Below are 23,581 nucleotides of genomic sequence, written 5' to 3'. Positions count from 1 at the left end.
TGTGCACTTTAGAGTAAGTTTCCCCAAAGCCAATCTTCCCCTCAGTAGATGTAGCAGCTTTTAACAGAAAAAGCAAAAATAACGGAACAGCACATGGAAAAAGCAGGCACGATGCCGTGTTTGTGGCCCATCAGCGCCCGTGGTAATTCGCCAAGTATTGAAAAAAGGTCTTACCTTTCTTTTTTCTTCTTACAGTAAAACCAAATTAGTACACCCAAGATAAGAGGGCAACAAACAGCCAAAATAATTCCTTAAAAATAGATAAAACATCAACAACTGAATTTTTTTAAAAATCAACTCTAGTACAGATAAAAATATTCAAGAACCACAATCTCAGTAATTGAATTATTTAAGCATCTGGAAAATGATGCAGTAATCCTCAATCGTCTCAATTGATTTTGGCTTGTTTCTAGTGAAACACAACTTTTCTAACACATTTAATAATGGCAAAACAAAAGATGTGCACTGTTTCCACATCTTTATGTTCTCTGTATTAATGTATACTTAGCACCAAAATTAAAATAAATTTAGATAAATTTGTCTTGCATTCATTTTTCATAGAATGAGACAACACAGAGGGCACCCGGGCCACTGTGATTGTGCCAGCTCTGGCAGAGGTGCATCTTCCCCAAATGAAACAAACTGGTAGTGCAAATTCCTTTTCAAAAATTATTTTTGCTCTGCTTTGACAATCCTTTGCAGAGTGTAGCCTAGATTATAATTTACTTGGCACAGAAATTTCTCTTCATTTTACCTTCAATTAAATAATTTTGTCTTTATATTCTTTCAAGGGAATCAGCATTTGTTGCCCATTCTTAATTGCCCTTCAACTGACGGTGGTAAGCTACCTTCATGCAGTCCATCTGGTGTTGGTATTTTCAATGTTGTTGTTCAATGTCAGTGAAGATTAGTGATACGGCTCGACGTCAAGATTGAGAGAGATTTGAAATAAAACTTGCAAGTGATATTCCCATGCATCCAATGCCGTTCTAGATAGGAGATCAGGAGGTTTGGAAGACACAACTGACGGACAATTGACTTGTTACAACAGTACACCGTGCATATGCGATATACTGCTGCCACTGTGTAACAATGGTAAAAGGGAGTACTGATTAAAAGAGCTGTTTTAACATGGATGATGTCAAGCCTTACGTTGTTGCAATTGTACTCAACCAAGCGAGAGAGTAATCCATCATACTTCTGACCAGTGCCTTGTAAATTGTGAAGGATCTTAGGAGAATTGGTGCCAGGTTACTCACCATCAAGAATTCTCAACCCATTTTGCCAATCCAGTTTTGACAAAAAAGTCCATAATGAACACCTGCTCTTACTGCATGCTTCTTGACCAGTTGAGCATGTCCAGTGTTTACTATTACTCTTTTAGATTAGTAGCAGCTGCCGGTTGTTTTGCAAATATTCATACTGTTAGCTCGAGCTGTGATTTTTATGTTTTGAATTTTTTTTTGTAAATTTGAGTTTCTTGTTTTAGACTTACGTGTGTTGTGTGTCCCAAGTTAATAATCAACCTGCAATTTTCTCTAACTATGGAGATTTCACAGGGACTGCTCTCTTTGCGACTCCTTCGTCAGCTCCACACTCCCCACTAACCCCACCACCCCTGGCACCTACCCCTGCAACCGGAGGAAGTGCTACATATACCCCTACACCTCCCCACTCACCTCCATTCAAAGCAGAAAAACAAACCCTCTACATCAGAAATGGATTCACTTGCACATCTGTCAACTTGGTCTACTGCACCCAATTTGGCCTCTTCTACGTCAGTGAGACGTTCATTCCAAACAGGAAGAAAGATCCTAAGGGGAGGCGGGGGCGGTCGTGGCTGACGAGGGAAGTTAAGGACCGTATAAAGATAAAAGAGAAGTATAACATAGCAAAGATGAGTGGGAAGCCGGAGGACTGGGAAGCTTTTAAAGAGCAACAACGGATAACTAAAAAGGCAATACACAGGAAAAAAAATGAGCTATGAAGGAAAACTGGCCAAAAATATTAAAAGGAGGATAGTAAAAGCTTTTTTAGGTATGTGAATAAAAAATGGTTAAGACTAAAATTGGGCCCTTGAAGTTAGAAACGGCTGAATTTATTATGGGGAACAAGGAAATGGCAGATGAGTTGAATAGGTACTTTGGATCTGTCTTCACTAGGAAAGACACAAGCAATCTCCCAGATGCAATAGTCGCTGAAGGACTGAGGATAATGGACGAACTGAAGGGAATTTATATTAGGCAGGAAATGGTGTTGGATAGACTGTTAGGTCTGAAGGCCGATAAGTCCCCGGGACTTGATGGTCTGCATCCCAGGATACTTAAGGAGGTGGCTCTGGAAAATTGTGGACGCATTGGTAATTATTTTCCAAGGTTCTACAGATTCTGGATCAGTTCCTGCGGATTGGAGGGTGGCAGATGTTGTCCCACTTTTCAAGACAGGAGGGAGGGGTAAAACAGGAAATTATAGACCGGTTAGCCTGACGTCAGTGGTGGGGAAGATGTTGGAGTCAATTATAAAAGATGAAATTACGACTCATTTGGATAGCAGTAACAGGAGAGGTCAGAGTCAGCACGGATTTATGAAGGGGAAATTGTGCTTGACTGATTTTCTGAGGATGTATCTATGAAGATAGGGGAGAACCAGTGGTTGTAGAGTACCTGGACTTTCAGAAAGCCTTTGATAAAAGTCCCGCATAGGAGATTGGTGAACAAAATCAGGGCATATGGTATTGGGGGCAAAACACTGAGTTGGATTGAAAATTGGCTGGCTGACAGGAAGTAAAGAGTAGTGATAAACGGGTCCCTTTCGGGAATGGCAGGCAGTGACCAGTGGGGTACCACAAGGTTCAGTGCTGGGACTGCAGCTGTTTACGATATATATTAATGACATAGACGAAGGCATTAAAAGTAATATTAGCAAATTTGCTGAAGACACAAAGTTGGGTGGCAGTGTGAAATGCGAGGAGGATGTTACGAGAATACAGGGTGACTTGGACAGGCTAGTTGAGTGGACGGATGCATGGCAGATGCAGTTTAATGTGGATAAATGTGTGGTTATACACTTTGGTGGCAAGAACAGGAAGGCAGATTACTATCTAAATGGGGTCAAGTTAGGTAAAGGGCAAGTACAGCGAGATCTAGGTGTTCTTGTACGTCAGTCAAGGAAAGCAAGCATGCAGGTACAGCAGGCAGTGAAGAAAGCTAATAACATGCTGGCCTTCATAACAAGAGAAATTGTGTATAGGAGCAAAGAGGTGCTTCTGCAGCTGTACAGAGCCCTGGTGAGACCGCACCTGGAGTATTGTGTGCAGTTTTGGTCTCCAAATTTGAGGAAGGACATTCTTGCTATTGAGGGAGTGCAGCGTAGGTTCACAAGGTCAATTCCTGGAATGGTGGGACTATCATATGTTGAAAGATTGGAGCGACTGGGCTTGTATACACTTGAATTTAGAAGGATGAGAGCGGATCTGATTGAAGCGTATAAGATTATTAAGGGATTGGACACTCTGGAGGCAGGAAGCATGTTCCCGCTGATGGGTGAGTCCAGAACCAGAGGACACAGTTTAAAAATAAGGGGCAGGCCTTTTAGAACAAAGTTGAGGAAAAACTTCTTCACCCAGAGAGTGGTGGATATATGGAATGCTCTGCCCCAGAAGGCAGTAGAGGCCAACTCTCTGGATACTTTCAAGGAAGAGATGGATAGAGCTCTTAAAGATAGTGGAATCAGGGGTTATGGTGATAAGGCAGGAGCAGGATACTGATTGTGGATGATCAGCCATGATCATAATGAATGGTGGTGCTGGCTCCAAGGGCCAAATGGGCTACCCCAGCAACTATTGTCTATTGAGACCAAGTGGAGACTTGGAGATTGTTTCATAGAACATCTGCACTCTGTACACAACAAGCCACAACACCTCCTGGTTCCGAAACATTTTATCTCCCCCTCCCACTCCCACTCCCTGGGTGGCAAGTCCATCCTGGGCCTCCTCCATTGTCACAATGACTCTGCCTGTCAACAAGCAACATCTCATATTTCGTCTTGGGAACCTACAACCCCACGGCCTAAAATGCAGATTTTACCAGTTTCAAAAATCTCCCTGGCCTCATCCCGTGACTAACCCTCCACATCATCCCCACCTCCTTGAATTGACACAACCTGTCCATCTTCTCTCCCACCTATCCGCCACTCCGACTTCCCTGACCACTGCCTATGTGCACTCACCTATCACCAACCAACCTACCTCCCCAGCTCCACCCCTCTATTTATGAGCTCCCTTTTCACTTACCATTTCTGAAGAAGGGTCCTGATCTAAAACATCAGCTTTCCTGTTCCTCTGATGCTGCCTGGCCTGCTGTGTTCTTCCAGCTCCACTCTTAGCACAATTAACAGCATCTGCAGTTCTTACTATCTCAGAGATTTCTTCTAAAATAGTTTTTGAGGTCTGTTCTTTTTTACAAAAAAGCAAATCAGTTTCTCTGCTTTCTGAATGAGCTTTTTTTAAAGAAAACAAAAAAGGATGGTTTTGTAATCCAGCAAGGTAAATAATTGAGCCTCCAGGTTCATTCAGGACTTTTAGAACCTGTTTTTTTTTGTTTTTAACAAAGTTCAAGAGGAGGACTCTCAACTTAGAGGGGTGTTTTGGGTTTGTTTTTACCTCGAGTGGGCAATCCTGTGAAGTCTCCGACACAGCATGGCTGTAGAGACCAGTGATCCTGAGAACTGAGGGATATGTAGTGAACTAGGTTATCCAAGACTGAAGTGTTAATGTTCATCCCAGATCAGAGTGTTTGGATAAAACCCTGAGGAACTTACTTAAAACTCAGTACAATGAGGCCATTCGCGGTTTTAAAAAGTTGAAATCACAAGTGACTTAAAAGTATTGAGATATTAGAGACAGGGACCCACGTCTTTATTTTTTATTGCTCCTTCACTGATGTCTACATCTGGTTATAATTTCCATCCTTAACTGTTTTAGCCTAAGCAATTCCAAATTCACAGCAGTGCAGTTGTTTCTGAACTGTCATCTGTAATGGTCGTCAGCCACTCAGTTCAAGATCAACTAGACATGGGCATCAGATGTTGCAGTTGGTCAGTGATACCTATATACCATAAATTAACTCTGAATACTTAAAGAGTTTTATTTAGAATAATTAAACAGATGAAGTTAGTAAATCTGGCATTAAGAAAGGTGCAGGACTTAATTTATCCACTTACCAACAGTTGCTCCTGTACTTAGACCTTTAGATTCTGCAAAAAAAAGGATTAAAAAAGGAACATTTCAAAAATTAAACACAAAAAGGTAGTTATTTAAAGCATATAATATGGCACAATGATTCTTCAAATCACAATTATCCTTGCAGACAGACAGACAATCTTTCAGCCAGCATGACCGGTACAACTATCCATTCAAAGGTTGGAAGGGGTCAACACTACATTTTTATTTTAAAAACACACAAAGCTATGACACAAGTTACACAAATATTTCATATATGCCACACACACAGCACAGTCTTTAATTTTGCTCCCATGTACAAATTCAAAACAAATAAACAAACAATCATGGAATCCCTACAATGTAGAGATAGTCTGCATGACCCTCTGAAGATTATCCTACCCTATCCCCGTAACCCAACATTTAAACAGTTACAGAAACAAACTGCTGCAAAAGCTCCAGAGATAATGGGAACTGCAGATGCTGGAGACCGCTTGGGGACCGCTTTGCAGAACACCTCCGCTCAGTTCGCAACAAACAACTGCACCTCCCTGTCGCAAACCATTTCCACTCCCCCTCCCATTCTCTTGATGACATGTCCATCATGGGCCTCCTGCACTGCCACAATGATGCCACCCGAAGGTTGCAGGAACAGCAACTCATATTCCGCCTGGGAACCCTGCAGCCATATGGTATCAATGTGGACTTCACCAGTTTCAAAATCTCCCCTTCCCCCACTGCATCCCTCAACCAGCCCAGTTCATCCCCTCCCCCCACTGCACTACACAACCAGCCCAGCTCTTCCCCCCCACCCACTGCATCCCAAAACCAGTCCAACCTGTCTCTGCCTCCCTAACCGGTTCTTCCTCTCACCCATCCCTTCCTCCCACCCCAAGCCGCACCCCCAGCTACCTACTAACCTCATCCCACCTCCTTGACCTGTCCGTCTTCCCTGGACTGACCTATCCCCTCCCTACCTCCCCACCTACACCCTCTCCACCTATCTTCTTTACTCTCCATCTTCGGTCCGCCTCCCCCTCTCTCCCTATTTATTCCAGTTCCCTCCCCCCATCCCCCTCTCTGATGAAGGGTCTAGGCCCGAAACGTCAGCTTTTGTGCTCCTGAGATGCTGCTTGGCCTGCTGTGTTCATCCAGCCTCTCATTTTATTATGCTGCAAAAGCTCAGCAGGTATGGCAGCATCTGTGAAGAGAAATCAAAGTTAACGTTTCGGGTCCGGTGACCAGACCCGAAACGTTAACTTTGATTTCTCTTCACAGATGCTGCCAGACCCGCTGAGCTTTTGCAGCAACTCCTGTTTTTGTTTCTGATTTACAGCATCTGCAGTTCTTTCAGTTTTTATTTAACTGCGTTTACCCAGCTAGCTGCACATCCCTGGACACTATGTGCATTTAGCATGGCCAATCTACCCAACCTGCACACTTCTGGACTGTGGGAAGAAATCACAGCACCCAGAAGATTATGCACACAGATGCAGAAAGAGCATACAAACTCATGTTGTGAGGCAGCAGTGCTAATCACTGGGCTACTGTGTCGCTGCAAGTCCTTTCCTACTAAGGCAAATGAATACCTTATGACCCCAGATCATTGTCCAAAATGCAACAATCACTCCTTACTAATGATAAAGTCTTATTATCAATGGATGTAGTCCACCAGGTACATAGTTAAGGGATGAGTCATCATCTTCCACTACTTGGTGCTCTAGAGACCAGTTCAGATTTCTCCAATTACTAGTGTTCACAGATAAAAATTTTCCTTTTCGCTCAGCTGTAATTAGAGTTTCAAACTTATTTCAATCTGTTCAGAGGTGAGGCTTTTTCTTACAATTGTTAAAGGGATGTTAGATATCAGACTTTATTCAAGAGTGATTAGCAAGGGCACACACTAGAGTGGGAGAAGTCTTCAAATAAAAAGGTCAATGGTTTGTAGATTATTTTGGAGGGGTCCTCTTGCCTCATGTTCATCTGTCAATTCAAGAATGACAAACTATGCATTCATTAGAGTCCTTGATATTATCCATAAAGTGAAGGTGTAAATTATTGTTTCTAGACTATTCATTATTAGTTTCAGTATTAGTGACAATCTTTGAACATTGATTTAAATGCATTGCTTTTGGTAAAGGCAGAAGTAACTTGTCTGCTACCATATTCTCTAGTTTTCCCAAAGGCACCACTTCATGAAATCTAGTTACAACATCCATCACTACTAAAAATCACATTCCTAGAATTAGATATAGTTATCCAGAACCAGAAACACAGTAGGCCATTTTGGGCTAAGGACAGGAGAAATTTCTTCTTCACTCACTCAGAGTATCGAATCTGTGGAATTTTCTGCCATTAAAATCAGGCGAGACCAAACATTTAAATGTTTTCAAGCAAGAAAGTTCATAATCCAGTTCTTAGGACAAAAGGGATCAAAGGGTATTAAAAGAAAGTAGAAATGGGATGATGAACCATAATCATACTGAATAGTGGAATAAGTTTGAAGGGCTGAACAGCTTACTTCTATTCCTACTTTGTATGTTTAAATCTTACACCACGTATGGATTAAAAGCCTGCTAAAAAAGGTTCTTTGACAGCTATTATTAGAATCAGAGCCACAAGTGTTATGGTAAAGGAGGAGATCATTTGGCCCACTGAGTTTACATTATGTGTCTTGCAGTGAGGGTACACAGTCAGTGTGAGAGAGAGACAGAAATCATGACCAAGACCAAGTGAATATACTTGGGAGTTTCAACTAAACTTTAATGCCAGATGCAAAATGTACCGAGTGGGTATTTGGTGAAGATTAAGGAGCTGCATTTGTGCAGCTACTTCTCAGTACATTCCTTAGTTAAGAAACTGCTACAGGGATGGTCTTTAAATTATACTCAATTAGAAAAGCATGTTCTGTTTGAAGTAGTAACTACTCTTGGATATAACTGAAACACCACGAATAATGAGAAGGTCTACAAGATTGTGAAGGACATGGACAGACTAGGTTAATAAAATAATCAATGGTCCAAAACAAAGTGAAAGTAAGTAAAGAAACAGCAGTGCAACTCACTCAGGTAGCACGTGTAGCCTCTAATACATGAAAAGTCATAGACCCTAACAGTATCCCAGATGCAGAGTCATAGAGTTGTACAGCAAGGAAACAGGCCCCTCAGTCCAACTCATCTATGCCAATCAAATATCCTAAATTAACCTGTTGTAATTCCAACAGCCTCCACTACTTTCTCTTTCCCCTATGTGGAAAAGCTACCCCTCAGGGCCCTTCTAAATTTTTCCCTTCTCACTGTAAACCTATGCACTAGTTCTGGAAGAAAAACAAAGTTGCTGGAAAAGCTCAACAGGTCTGGCAGCATCTGTAAAGGAAAAAAACAGAGTTAATGTTTCAGGTCTGGGAACCCTTCCTCAGAACTTCAGTTCAGACAGATACTTCTGTGGCTTTTGATCTCCAAGATGGTACTTGTTCTTGGGATGGTAGAACTGTTTTGTGAAGAGAAGTTGGGCAAATGGAGGCTGTATCCTCTAGAATTTTAGGAGAATGAAAGAAGAGTGATCTCACTTAAACCTAGAAAACTTTTAAATAAGGGATAGATAGGACAGACTCCCTGGTTGGAGAGCCTAGAATTACAGACACAAACTTAAATGAACAAAACAAAAAAGAAAAAGAAAACGGGGTGCTACTTATGGCTTCTTTTAAAAGATTTTAACTCAAGGATTGTGAACTTTTGGAATTCTCTATCACAGAGAGCTCGGTTTTGGAGTACAAGAACAACAGATAAAGTCAAATTTAGACTAGTTAACAGGAAGGATTTCTTTGAGGCAAAAAAAAGGACACAAAAAAGGTTTGGTGGAATTGTGGCTAGCGATGGAGGACCACAAAGGATACTGCAGGATTACAGATCGGTTGGTGACTTGGGCAGAGAAATGGCAGATGGAGATTAATCCGGAAAAATGTAAGGTAATGCATTTTGGAAGGTCTAATCCAGATGGAAAATATATAGTAAATGGCAGATATAAGAGTACGGATAGGTAGAGGGATCTGAACGTACAGGTACACAGGTCACTGAAAGTGGCAACACAGTTGGAAAAGGTAGTCAACAAGGCATATGGCATGCTTACCTTCATCGGCCAGGGCACTAAGTTTAAAAATTGGCAGGTAATGTTGTAGCTTTATAGAACCTTAGTTAGACATTTGAAATACAGTTTTCAATTTTGGTCGCCACACTACCAGAAGGATGTGGTGGCTTTCGAGAGTACAGAAAAGATTTACCAGGATGTTGCCTGGTATGGAGAGCATTAGCTAGGAGGGGAGATTGGAGAAATTTGGGTTGTTCTCATTGGAACGACAGAGGTTGAGGAGCGACCCGATAGAGGTCTACAAGATTATGAAGGGCATGGGCAGACTGGACAGTCAAGCTTTTCCCCAGGGTGGAAGAGTCAGTAACCAGAGGCCATTGGTTCAAGATGCAAATGACAAGATTTAAAAGCGATGTACAAGGCAGTTTCCTCCCCCCGCTTCCCCCTGCCTCCCCACCAAGAGGGTGGTGGGTGCCTGAAACTCGCTGCCAGGGGAGGTAGTGGAAGCAGGTACTATAGTGACTTTCAAAGGGCATCTTGACAAATATATGAATAGGATGGGAGTAGAAGGACACGGTCCTCAGAAGGATAGGGGGTATTCGTTGTGACGAGCAGCATGTCAGTGCAGGCTTGGAGGGCCGAAGGGCCTGTTGCTGTGCTGTAACTTTCTTTGTGCTTTAATATTGAATTAGATGCAGAAATTCATTCAAGATGTAATTGTAGGGCAATAGTAGGCAACAGCATTTTCTGTATTCCAATCCTTTAAGAGGTGGTCAGATAGCTTCTCATCTATCATTACCTTATACCTTGCATGAATTCATAAGATCAACAAACAAATACTGGAAATATAAAGCAACTGACAACATTAGAAATATATACATCAAGGTATAACTGAGGAAACAAATGCTTAACATTCAAGAAGGCACTTCCATGAGAAGTGTGAATAAAAAGTGTCAATTCCTTTAAAAGTAACCAAAAATGATGTGCACTCGATAATGGTAGAGCAAATATGCACTAAAATGTAACAAATGTGTTTTTAATAATTACTGTAAATAAGTACAGTTTAGAAATGAAACCATTACTCTTAAGTTGTGGCGACATACTTACTTGGCACATCAGTAGCAACAGTAGTTGTAACAGCTGTTGAACCAATGTCTGAACCACCTGGATAAGAGAAAGGAAAAGTTACGTAAAAGTGTTTCTTCAAACAATGTTTTCAAAAAAAGAAATGTTAGAAGAAAATTACATATTAAAACAAAATGAAGAAAGTTAAGACAAAGACTGTCTCATAATGGCATTTTCCTCATTGCATCAAGAACATTTTCTTTAATATTCATGTGTTTCATTATAGAGTCAGATGTATGGCATGGAAACAGGTCCTTCAGCCCAACTCATCTATGCCGACCAGATGTCCTAAATTAATCTAGTCCTATTTGCCAGCATTTGGCCCATATCCATCTAAAATCTTTCTATTTAGACATCCATCCATCCACCTTTTAAATGTTGTAATTTCACCGGCCTCCACCACTTCCTCTGGCAGTTCATTCCATACACACATCACCTTGTGCATGAAAAAGTTTCCCTTTTTAAGTCTTCCCTATCTCTCCTTCAAACGATGCCTGCTAGTTTTGGACTACCCTACCCTGGGGAAAAGACATGACTATTCATGCCCCTCATGATTTTATACAACTATGTAAGGTCACCCTGCATCCATTGACAGTCCAGGGAAATTAGCCCCAGCCTATTCAGTCTCTTGCTCTAGCTCAAACCCTCCAACCCTGGCAACATCCCTGTAAATCTTTTCTGAACCCTTTCAAGTTTCACAACTTTAGTTTCTGAACAGATCACATATTCAGGAGAATGCAACATAAATGACTGAGATCAGTTTTCTGACTTCTCTAGAACTTTGACTAAAGTATGCCATGGACTGACTTTCTAACTGCTCGGAAGGAGCAATGAGCAGACTAAAGAGACATAGAATATTACAGCACAGTACAGGCCCTTCGGCCCTCGATGTTGTGCCAACCTGTCATACCGATCTCAAGCCCAGCTAACCTACACTATTCCATGTACGTCCATATGCTTATCCAATGACGACTTAAACGTACCTCAAGTTGGCGAATCTACTACCGTTGCAGGCAAAGCATTCCATTCCCTTACTACTCTCTGAGTAAAGAAACTACCTCTGACATCTGTCCGATATCTTTCACCCCTCAATTTAAAGCTGTGCCCCCTCGTGCTCGCCGTCACCATCCTAGGAAAAAGGCTCTCTCTATCCACCCTATCTAACCCTCTGATTATTTTATATGTTTCAATTGAGTCACCTCTCAACCTTCTTCTCTCTAATGAAAACAGCTTCAAGTCCCTCAGCCTTTCCTCGTAAGACCTTCCCTCCATACCAGGCAACATCCTAGTAAATCTCCTCTGCACCCTTTCCAAAGCTTCCACATCCGTCTTAGAATGAGGTGACCAGAACTGTACGCAATACTCCAAGTGCGGCCGCAGAGTCTTGTACAGCTGCAGCATAATCTCTTGGTTCCGGAACTCGCTCCCTCTATTAATAAAAGCTAAAACACTGTATGCCTTCTTAACAGCCCTGTCAACCTGGGTGGCAACTTTCAAGGATCTGTGTACATGGACACCGAGATCTCTCTGCTCATCTACACTGCTAAGAATCTTACCATTAGCACTGTACTTTGCCTTCTGGTTACTCCTACCAAAGTGCATCACCTCACACTTGTCTGCATTAAACTCCATTTGCCACCTCTCAGCCTAGCTCTACAGCTTAGCTATGACACTCTGCAACGTACAGCATCCTTCGTCACTATCCACAACTCCACCGACTTTAGTGTAGTCTACAAATTTACTAACCCATCCTTCTACGCCCTCATTCAGGTCATTTATAAGAATGACAAACAGCAGTGGACCCAACACCGACCCTTGCGGTACACCACTAGTAACTGGTCTCCAGGATGAACATTTCCCATCAACTACCACCCTCTGTCTTCTTTCAGCAAACCAATTTCTGATCCAAACTGCTATATCTCCCACAATTCCATTCCTCCGCATTTCGTACAATAGCCTATTGTGGGGAACCTTATCGAACGCTTTGCTGAAATCCATACACAGCACATCAACCGGTTTACTCTCATCTACCTGTTTGGTCACCTTCTCAAAAGAACTCAATAAAGGTTTGTGAGGCATGACCTTCCCTTCACAAAACCGTGCTGACTAGCCCTAATCAATTTATTCTTTTCCAGATGATTATAAATCCTATCCCTTATAACCTTTTCCAACACTTCAACAACTGAGGTAAGGCTCACAGGTCTATAATTACCAGGGTTGTCTCGACTCCCCTTCTTGAACAGGGGAACCACATTTGCTATCCTCCAGTCATCTGGCACTATTCCTGTAGACAATGATGAGTTAAAGATCAATGCCAAAGGCTCGGCAATCTCCTCCCTGGCTTCCCAGAGGATTACTCCCATCCGGCCCAGGGGACTCATCTATCTTCACCTTCTGAAGGATTTCTAATACCTCTTCCGTGTGAACCTCAATCCCACCTAGTCTAGTAGCCTGTATCTCAGTAGTCTCCTCGACAACATTGTCGTTTTCTAGAGTGATCTGTGTTCATGCATAAGAGAAGTCCAATGAATCAAGCAAGGTTAAACTGAACCTTAAAATGCACGAAAGTTCATGGAATTATTCAAAACAAAGAAACACAAAGTCTGCTGTACCTGCTTTTAATATTATATTAAAGCTCAGGTACAACACTGAGCAACATATTTAGAGTTGAGTTACATGAAAAAAAATCATATGCTTGCTTTTTCTCTCCACCTATGAGAGTTTGGAGAATAAATAACAAACTCACTGACAATCCATAATTAAACTAGAAAGTACATCCTACAGACTTATTTCTTCCCCGATTAGGTGTTTCAAGCCGAATGTAGAGTACCCAACCACTTTTCCAACAAAAAGCAAGGAACTTAAACTTCTAAATTTTCCGATCTAGACAACAGAAACACTATAATAGATGTACAAATCGCTTTCTGATGAATAAATCTAAGATACTGCAAATGGTGCTATGCAATGAACTAGTGAACCATACAAATAAACCAACAGCTGAGGAATATAAACCTAAACTTCTATAAATTCTTATGAACTGCTTTCCTAGCCAGTTTAACATAAAATTGTCAAAATTTAAAAAAATGAAGAACTGTAGGAAAGCTATAATCTTCTTTTCGGGTTTAGGTTTCGTTCACCAAAATAACAGATTTATGCCTTGACTGCTATTCAACCTACGTTAATTCATGACACAATGTGATAAAGTATGTACATGGTAAGCACATTACATCCATTGGCTCTGCTTAATCGACCCTACTAGTTAGAAACAAATAATTCCTAGCAAGTTCATTCCCTAGGACATTGACAGGCAGATAGGGCAGCAGAGTGGTTCGCACTGCTGTCTCAACACTAGCGACCCGGATTCGGTTCCACCCTCGGGCGACTGTCTGTGTGGAGTTTACACATTCTCCCAGTGTCTGCGTGGGTTTCCTCCGGTTGCTCTGGTTTCCTCCCACAGTCCAGATGCACAGGCTAGGGGGATTGGCCATGCTAAATTGCCCATAATATTCAGGGGTATGTTGGTTAGGTGGGTTACAGGGAAATGGGGAAGGAACATGGGTCTGGGTGGGATGCTCAGAGTCAGTGTGGACTCGTTGGGCCGAAAGGCCTGTTTCTCACTGTACAGATTCTATGATTGTATTTGATCGATATTTGGAACTGGGTTTACTTCTATGTAAAATTAGTTGGTCAAGTTTTATTCCAATTATTTACAAAACCTCAACACACATTGTGAACAGTTATTCTCAGCTTGTACCCCATTGGCTGTGAATACTGGCTTATGAGAGGATGAAACGTTGAGTCTGTAAATCATTGGAGTTTAGATGAAAAAGGCAACCTTATTCCCACACCCAGGATTTTCAGTGAACCTCCTCTGAATTGTTATACACAAGTGCAGTTTGGGTGACAGTGATGACACTTCAGAATTCCTGTAGCTGTATAGTATGTTATAAAATGATCTGTTTTGCTTATTTAAGCTAGGAAAGAACAATGTTGCACATATATGATGCAATAATTCAACTTGTACACAATATTTCTTACCCAGAGAAAATCAAAGCAAACCAAAAACAAACAAAAAAAACCTGAAACAAGGCAAAAAGGGATACAGCTGCTGGAAACCTGAGACAGAAACAGAAATTGCTGGAGTAACTGAGGACATCTATTAGCGTCTGTGGAGAGAATGCAGATTTTGAGAAGATTTGCTCAGGTTGAGTTTCTGGATGAGAGTTTGCTCGCTGAGCTGCAAGGTTAGTTTTCAGATGTTTCGTCACCATTCTAGGTAACATCATCAGTGAGCCTCCGATGACACGCTGGTGTTATAGAAAGCGGGACATAACACCAGCGCGTCATCGGAGGCTCACTGATGATGTTACCTAGAATGGTGACGAAACGTCTGAAAACTAACCTTCCAGCTCAGCGAGCAAACTCACATCTAGAGAATGCAGACGTAAAATTTTGGGTTCAGTGACCATTCTACAGAACGACTCCGAAGGAGGGTCGCAGGACTTGCAACTCCGTTCAGTTTCTCTAGCAATTCCCGTTTTTGTGCCAAAGAAATCCAACTCAGGAACCGCTGGTTTGCTTAGTCATTTCGCTTAGGCATGATTTTCAGGACTCAACCTTCAGTTTTAAATGATAATACCTTTTGTCAAGTATGGGGAGTTGTCATCAATATAGCAGTAGCCTTCGTAAACTATGAACTAACTACATCATCCCCATGTACAAACTAACTCTAGTACCACAGCATTGCTGTGTAGCAAGCCAGATATTTGCACATCAAGAACATTTCCCTGACTGACTTTACCACGTTACACATTAGTATCTGGAATTAAAATCAAACGATAAATCACCATTACAGACCAAGTTTGTTTCTGAAGTTATGCTTTAATGACCATCAGTTTCTGTGCTTTTTTGGCATAAAATGGAAAAGTGGACTATTCTAAAACCAACCACAGTGGAAGGAATCATTGCACTTAAGAATCTGCAGACGCTAGAGTCAGAAACAGAGGCAACAGTGTGCAGCTGGGAGGAACACAGCAAGCCAGCAGCAGAGCAGGAAAGCTGACGTTTCAGGTTGGGAACCTTCTTCAGAATTGGTCTCCGCACTAAAAAAAATTATCTAAAGCCACTTAATTTTCTTTTACCTACTCCTTTAAGCTCGTGCCTTTAACCAGTAACTAGTATAGTGTAGTGTATCGAACACACTTTGCAGGAGGCACTGGGTGGATTCTCTGAAGAACATAGAACATTACAGCACAGTACAGGCCCTTCATGTGGTGCCAACCTGTCATACCAATCTGAAGCCCATCTAACCTACACTATTCCATGTATGTCCATAAGCTCATCCAACGTAGACTTAAAATGTACCTCAAGTTGGCAAATCTACAACCGTTGCAGGCAAAGCATTCCATTCCCTTACTACTCTGAGTAAAGAAACTACCTCTGACATCTGTCCTATGTCTTTCACCCCTCAATTTAAAGCTATGCCCCCTCGTGCTCGCCGTCACCATCCTAGGAAAAAGGATCTCCCTATCCAACCCTCATTATTTTATATGTCTCAATTAAGTCACCTCTCAACCTTCTTCTCTCTAATGAAAACAGCCTCAAGTCCCTCAGCCTTTCCTCGTAAGACCTTCCCTCCATACCAGGCAACATCCTCATAAATCTCCTCTGCACCCTTTCCAAAGCTTCCACATCCTTCTTATAATGCGGTGACCAGAACTGTACACAATACTCCAGGTGCGACCGCACCAGACTTTTGTACAGCTGCAGCATAATCTCTTGGTTCCGGAACTTGCTCCCTCTATTAATAAAAGCTAAAACACTGTATGCCTTCTTAACAGCCCTGTCAACCTGGGTGGCAACTTTCAAAGATCTGTGTACGTGGACACCGAAATCTCTCTGCTCATCTACACTGCTAAGAATCTTACCATTAGCCCTGTACTTTGCCTTCCGGTTACTCCTACCAAAGTGCATCACCTCACACTTGTCTGCATTAAACTCTATTTGCCACCTCTCAGCCCAGCTCTACAGCTTATCTATGTCTCTCTGCAACCTACAGCATCCTTCGTCACTATCCACAACTCCACCGACTTTAGTGTAGTCTGCAAATTTACTAACCCATCCTTCTACGCCCTCATCCAGGTCATTTATAAAAATGACAAACAGCAGTGGACCAACACCGACCCTTGCGGTACACCACTAGTAAGAAAGGAGATTAAAGAATAGAAAATACTGGCGAACCAAATGAACATCTCAAAAGAACCCAGGGAGGTCAAAGCTGTTTTTGCATGGGGTACTAAAAGGGGTTCAAGATTCTTAACTGGTGGAGCTAGGTGTTGATGTAGTTAATAGTTGTTTATGCTTAGAATTCATTTTTGTAATATACAAATACTCGTTAAGTACAGAAACCTAGTCAGTCAGCATTTTCTACGAACTTGATTTCAAACAGGTAAATCAGGTTATTTGCATGACTGGCAACCCCAGAAATAGTGTAGCCTGACATTCAGCATACTTTCCCCAAATAGGTCATAGCAATACATTTGATTTATAAAAGATCGATATAAGCTGTGACAAACTAAATTCATTCGAAAACAAAATGAATCGCAAATTGACAAGCAATGACTTTATAAAATGATTTTTTTTTTCCAAACAATGTGGTGTGCATAAAGCAAAGGACATTCTAGATTGTGCCATGTAAATTATTACCTGTTACTGTACTTAAGTGATCAGCTGCTAAAGAAAGCTAGTGTACTGCTGTTCTATGCCAAAGAAATTAAGTTTCAGTATTGTCCTTGGAGATAACCTTAATTTTGGACTTAGATACTAACATTCACAGCTAAATGAAATGCTCCAAGAAAGATTTCTTAGTTGAAAGTTTGTGTGAAACAGTTTCGAGCCTGATCAAGTATTTTATGCATAAATATGCCTGACCCCAACTTCAAAGTCTGTCCATCAGAATTATAGGTCATCTTGGAGATTATCAAGAGTCATAATTGTTGTCCAGACAAGTTCAAACCAGAAACCCTGTCACTTGTCTTTTTATAACCGATAGGATACTAGCTAACAAACGGAACTGATAACTGTATTCATTTTCCAAATGGCATTCAATAAGATGAGTTAACCTTTTGAATGATAGAAGATAAAGACTCAGTTGTGGATAATATTAAATGTATAGGATTTGTTAACAGAAAGCAGCAACACACTACAGATAAACAGCGTGTGGAGGCCAGGTCATTGAGTACATTTAAGACTGAGATAGATAGGTTCTTGATTATCAAGGATTACAGGGAAAAAGTGGGAGAATGGGGTTGAGGAACTTAGCAGCCATGATTGAATGCCGGAGCAGACTCGATGGGCTGAATGGCCTAATTTCTGCTCCAATGTCTTAGGGTCTTATAGAAATGGTAGACGGTGAAGAGGACCCAAACAGGCAGCAAAACAGTTGTAAACAGGTTATGAGTTGGCAAGGCAGCAGGTGGAGCACATGAAGGTAAATAAAAGAGTTATTCACTTACAAATTCAAAAGCAAAATTTTCTTTTTCAAGCACTTGAAACGTCTAAAGAGACCACCCACATCTTATTTAAAAAAAAAATTTACATTGTTATCAAGTAGACATAACCAGCTATTAGGAAGACATAGTATCTAGCAGTTATGACAAACGGATTTCAATTGGTAAGAGAGAACATCTTCCTATAATTGTAGAGGGCATTATAAATCAAAACAATCAACATCTTTTCAAGGAAGCATGTACAGTTGAAGGAGAAATTGCTCAATATAAAAGCAAATTTCAGCCAGGCAGAGAAAGGTGCTAAACATGGAGATTCATTGAGCATCTTTTCACGGAAATGGAGATGGAAAGAAGAAGTTGGCTTCTCAAGCAATTTCAGTATACCATTCCTGCTTTCTCTCCATACCGTTTGATCCCTTTAGCTGCAATACCCATGTTGAACTTGCTCTCTAATTCAACTAATGAAATTGTCCCCAACAGCTTTCTTTGGGAGAGAATTCCACAGGTTCACAATTTTCTGAGTGAAGAGATTCTTCGTCATCTCAGTCCTGAATGCCTTATCTCTTATTCTTAGACTGTAACCCCTAGTTCTGGGCTTCCATTATCAGAGACATTCTTCCCACATCTAGCCTGTCCAATCCCATCAGGATTTTGTACACTTCCATGAGATTCTGTTGTTCTTCTAAATTCCAGCAAGTACAAGTTCAATCAATCAAGTCTTTCTTCATAAAAGTTGTAATTTGATTGGAACAAACTGCCCACATCTAAGCAACGCACTCAAGTTATTAAGGACGAGGACAAGGAGTGAAAAATGGAGGAGCAGGAAAGGCAAATGAACAGATGAGTCATGTGGGCAGTGCAGCTTTAAAATAGTTTTCTTCAACCATGAGAAAACGTGAGAACAGTTTAAATATATTATGAATTCTGTTTGATATACTTATCTTTAATAGAATCTGCAGTTCCAATACATTGGATACAAAAAAAAATGAGAAAGTAGTGCTGCCATAATGCAGTTTTTCCTCAACAAATGTAGCACACATACAAAAGGATATTCTGGAGTATGCCACTTAATTTACTGTTACTATGCTCAAGTAATCAACTGTTACTTTAAAATTGGTTCGCTTGGATAACCTCCATTAAATACATCTAACTGGATGCAAGAATAAGACTTTTTTGACGGTAGGTCTAAAACAATTACTATTAAGCCGATCACAAACGTACACACGTCTCCAGTTGATGACCATTCATCAAAAATGGCAAAAACTAAACACATTCTAATCAAGCTGGGGGAGGAATAGAAGAAACAAAAGAGACAAGGACTGAGCTGGCGTAAAAGATGGCAGATATTTATGGTACAGCCAAAGCAAGCCCCAATGGGACAAACAGGAAAACAAACGTCACAAGGATCAAGTGGCAGAATGATGGAACAGTTGCCATCCGCAACCAAAAACAAGGGAAAAACAAATCTAAAACGAAAACTTGCACAGTGCCAAAGCAGACTGCAGGGTGAAGTCGTATCAGAGATAATGGGAACTGCAGATGCTGGAGATTCCAAGATAATAAAATGTGAGGCTGGATGAACACAGCAGGCCAAGCAGCATCTCAGGAGCACAAAAGCTGACGTTTCGGGCCTAGACCCTTCATCAGAGAGGATGAAGGGTCTAGGCCCGAAACGTCAGCTTTTGTGCTCCTGAGATGCTGCTTGGCCTGCTGTGTTCATCCAGCCTCACATTTTATTATCTTGCAGGGTGAAGTCAGCAAGTTTATAAAGTATTTAATTAAAAGAAGCGTTCATAGAGCTTGCAAAGAGCTGCAGTGAACATTGGCAGAGCATAAAGAGAGAGATCAGCATGAGAGCAACTTAGAAACTCAATGGCAATTCATTAGATTTGCAACATTAACCCTGCTTTCTCTCCACAGGAATGTTAGACTTGCTGAGTTGTACCAGCAATTTCTGCTTTTGTTTCCGATCTCCAGCGGCTGCAGTTCTTTAATTTTCTATAGTAAAATAAAATGACGGGCAGAGGAATGGTTTGTGCCTGTAGATTACATGAAGGTGCTCTACAAAGTGGCCCCTTTACCTGCTTTTGGTACCCCATTGTACAGCAGGCTGCATTCTAGCCTGTGAAGACTGTACTAAATTGCAAGATTTACATACATTGCAATTAGACTTGCAGAGCAACTGAAGCCTCGAATGGTAAGGAGAGAGGAGGTACAAGACCATTGACAGATAAAAGGTTCAGACAATGATTGTGGAGCAGATTAATGTGTTAAACAATTAAGCCCATTTAGAAGTCTGAAATGGGAGGGTGACTGGTGAGACATTTTACTGATGGCATCTTGCTGGTGGTTGTGTACACGGTAGAGGATAATCTGTTGAATATGATGGCTTCAAAAGGTCAGCGAGAACACAGTGGGAGAGCCCAACTATCATTTGGGGAACCTGAAGAAGTACAACAAGAACATTTGTACATGATAGAGGCAGCAACTGAACATATGAAGAGAATATTGCTCAGGGCAGAAACTTGGAAGTTGGAAGTGGTAACATCTGAAACATCAAGGATGAAGGTGAAAAGACTGGACACAATAAATGGTGCTGCATCAGAGAGGAAAAAAAAAACCATTTATGGGGGCAATTTCAGCTTGAAGCCACATGTCAACCATGGCCGGGATGATAACGGACTTCAAAAAAATCTTCCCATGCTTATTGCATGTGGTGCTGTCTAGGACAAGATTGGGGCTTGTTGCTAGCCTTTTTATAAATTACTCAAATCAGACCAAGAGTCAGTGAGTTGCAGTTAAAGGGTCAGTTACTTTTAGTCAACGACGTGGCTAGCAGAAGCGGAAGGGTGGCTCCACGCAGCCAGAAGTAATGCGTTTAGCTAGCTCAGTAGTAATTGAGACTCAGGGAAGTTATTTCGCAACTCTGTTCTGCTGGGTTAGGGAAAATACTGCAGCATGTGAACTCAGTGGGAGTTGAAAGAAAACCGTTTGCAAGAAAGTCCATAGTTGATCAAAGGAAATATCCTTAAGTAGCAGCAGCTCATAGCTGGCTACCTAGTCAGCAAAAAAATGAAGTTCTGCCAGAAATTAAATGCTAACAAGCAGTCCTAGGAATCCTGCATGTTGGCTTGGAAGAAAGCATTGAACCACTAGAACATGAGTAGTCATTGGAATGATTGCAGAAATTCAAAGGCTAGATCTTCAAATGTAAATGTCTGAAGAAGGCAGTTTTAATGAGATTTGATTACCTGCAGTATTAATGTCTGTGTGGCTGGTGAGAAATTCAGTTGATTTAAGGCTGATGTAAAGTTGATTCTGGTGGTTAAAACAGTTGAATTTTGTGACTTTAGTCACTTTGTAAGTAATTGAGAGTTCAAACTTTGCCGGCTTTAAAAAGCAAGTTGTTATTGGTCTCTACACAAATTGCAACAAATTTGGTCATCTTGTCCAGGATCATGACAACAGGTGCAGATGTTAATATTTACAAGAAACAAAGACAGAGCAGGACATTGTTTTTTAATTTAAAAAACATACAAAATTATGTGGTTATCTAGTGTACTCATTCACTTCCATTACATAGAGGTTAAAAGGTGGCCTAAGGCTAAATGGGAAGAAGGTAGTAGATACTATTGCTGTTAATAATGAAAACCAAACTGCCATTTGCATACTTTGTAGCTATCACTTCATGAACACAAACACTCACCAATTGTTGCAGGAGTAGGTACTGTACAGATGACAAAGAAAAAGAAATGAGTCATGTGGACAAATGTTACTTTAACTGCTTCTTAAAAGGACAGTTCAAATACATTATTAATTTCATGCAATGAACAAAAAACACTTGTCAGTTCTGGTGTTGCAGTTGCGACACATTTATTTGGTCGAAGTACCAAAAAAGATCAATGATGAACAGAGTTACCATAAAAGAATATTTCCTCAAAAGAACGTTTAAAAAAAAACCAAACAGGACTCATTCTGGAATATAACATGAAGCTTATTCGCAGTGACAGTACCTATTTGTTGAAGCAGAATTTTTATCAGGTAGTTCAGCATTACACTGTCTGAGAGAACACATGATAAATGCCATGTAATCACTAATTATGGACATACAGGTGCTAACTTCCACATTTAATGCAGGCCCCAGTACAAATAGCTAAAAGACAGAAGAGGACTGAAAATTAGCGAATGACAGTGCGGTCATCTGAAAATCTGACAATTTATGAAACAACTTCTTAGGATCCATATGAAAAATGACTTCTTCGAGGCTTTTTCTTCAGGTAGTTGGCATTTCTTTTACATTTTATTGCTGCCAAAACTGAACAAATGCACTTGCAAACAAAAATGAACATCACTAAAAAGTGACATAATCAGTTCAGAAATCCAATTTTAATGCAGTTATTGCATGTAATAAATGGTGAAGTTCATAACAGCAAAGGAACATGGCCTTTCTGAATTATATACATGGGAAGAAGAGATGCAAAAGACTAAGGCAATGCTTTGCAAACTGTTTTCCACTGTTACCCCAATTTAACACACCAACAATCAAGGGTGGAGATGGGAGCAGAGGCTGGTCTTGCAAGTAGTGATAGCCAAATCCCAGGAACGAGTATAAGAAAGAAAGAAAACCACTTGGAGATATCAACAACAAATAAAGTAACAAAATAACTTGCAGTTTATCATAGCTCACATTTTGTAGGTAAACGTAAAACAGTGAACCACGAGCAGCTATATTTTTGAGAAGTTATTTTATGCACTCATACTGATTATTTTCAGCTGAGCAGTCCATATTCCTGGCAAAACTAAAGCTCCTCTCCATGCACACAACACTGCCTTTTTCAGAAGTAGTCTGTCCCACATGTCTGTTCCCACCTCCTCTAGCATCCTGCTCCCAGAGTGCCCACTGACTTCATCCCTCCTTTCCACCAATCTCAAAACACTTGGCAAGTACAGGCTCATTCATCCTATCATTTACCACCCACCAGCAATCCAAGTCCTAGATTCAAGCACATTCCCAATCCTCCCTCGACACTTCTAGTTGTGGGTGCTTGTCGTTGCTAGTGGAATTACATCTGGACAAACAACAGTGCTAAAATGTTTTACTGAAAGAGCGGGCACCTAACAGAGAAAATTCCTGGACAATTAAAAAATGCTGGTGTTATTATCAGTGCAAATTTAATTATTCAAATAGAGATCTACAACATAAAACCACCAACTTTTTAAGAAAGCTTTCTATCAATACATGTTTAAACTGAATTTGAGAATGGCAACAAATTTAGAAATATATTTACTCCTAGTTTCCCCTCTGATCCCAGAGAGAGCCGACAGAAAGAATGTTAAGAAGTGCCAGTCTTGTGTATTTGTCGTGATGAGTATTTGAGTAGTTAGTGCTAAAAAGGAAAAACAGCAGCGGTGACAGTAAAAGATACATATTTACTCAGACTGGTCAATTATGTATCAGTGTTGCAGTGACTGCAGTGAGACAAGATTTCAGCAGTGCACGGTGCATTTGGAACATTTGCCACCGAGTGAAAGCAAACAACTGGGACCAAACAAGGTTGAGAGATAGTGCCTATATTAGAGGGTAAAGATTATTGGAAAAAAGAACCAAAATATTGATCTACATCCCTTAGAAAGAGTGCAGGTA

The 23,581-nt window shown here is 40.9% G+C and overlaps 1 protein-coding gene across 4 annotated transcripts in view; it reads right to left on the bottom strand.

Moving 5' to 3' along the window:
* LOC125462676 (membrane cofactor protein-like) overlaps window positions 1-23,581 on the bottom strand; it is a 75,427-nt gene that overhangs the window by 7,687 nt on the left and 44,159 nt on the right. For 3 of the 4 annotated variants that reach the window (XM_059653389.1, XM_059653388.1, XM_059653391.1), the window contains exons 12-15: window positions 21,644-21,664; window positions 10,412-10,468; window positions 5,221-5,253; window positions 175-250 (exon numbers count right to left, since the gene is read on the bottom strand). In XM_059653389.1, coding sequence (XP_059509372.1) covers window positions 175-250; window positions 5,221-5,253; window positions 10,412-10,468; window positions 21,644-21,664 — 187 coding nt within the window. The remainder of the gene's footprint in view (window positions 1-174; window positions 251-5,220; window positions 5,254-10,411; window positions 10,469-21,643; window positions 21,665-23,581) is intronic. The other variant, XM_059653390.1, reaches the window with a different exon arrangement.

Source organism: Stegostoma tigrinum, chromosome 21 (assembly GCF_030684315.1).
Source record: "Stegostoma tigrinum isolate sSteTig4 chromosome 21, sSteTig4.hap1, whole genome shotgun sequence".
In the NCBI taxonomy this organism is placed as follows: domain Eukaryota; kingdom Metazoa; phylum Chordata; class Chondrichthyes; order Orectolobiformes; family Stegostomatidae; genus Stegostoma; species Stegostoma tigrinum.
This window is presented reverse-complemented; position numbering and strand designations above follow the sequence as displayed.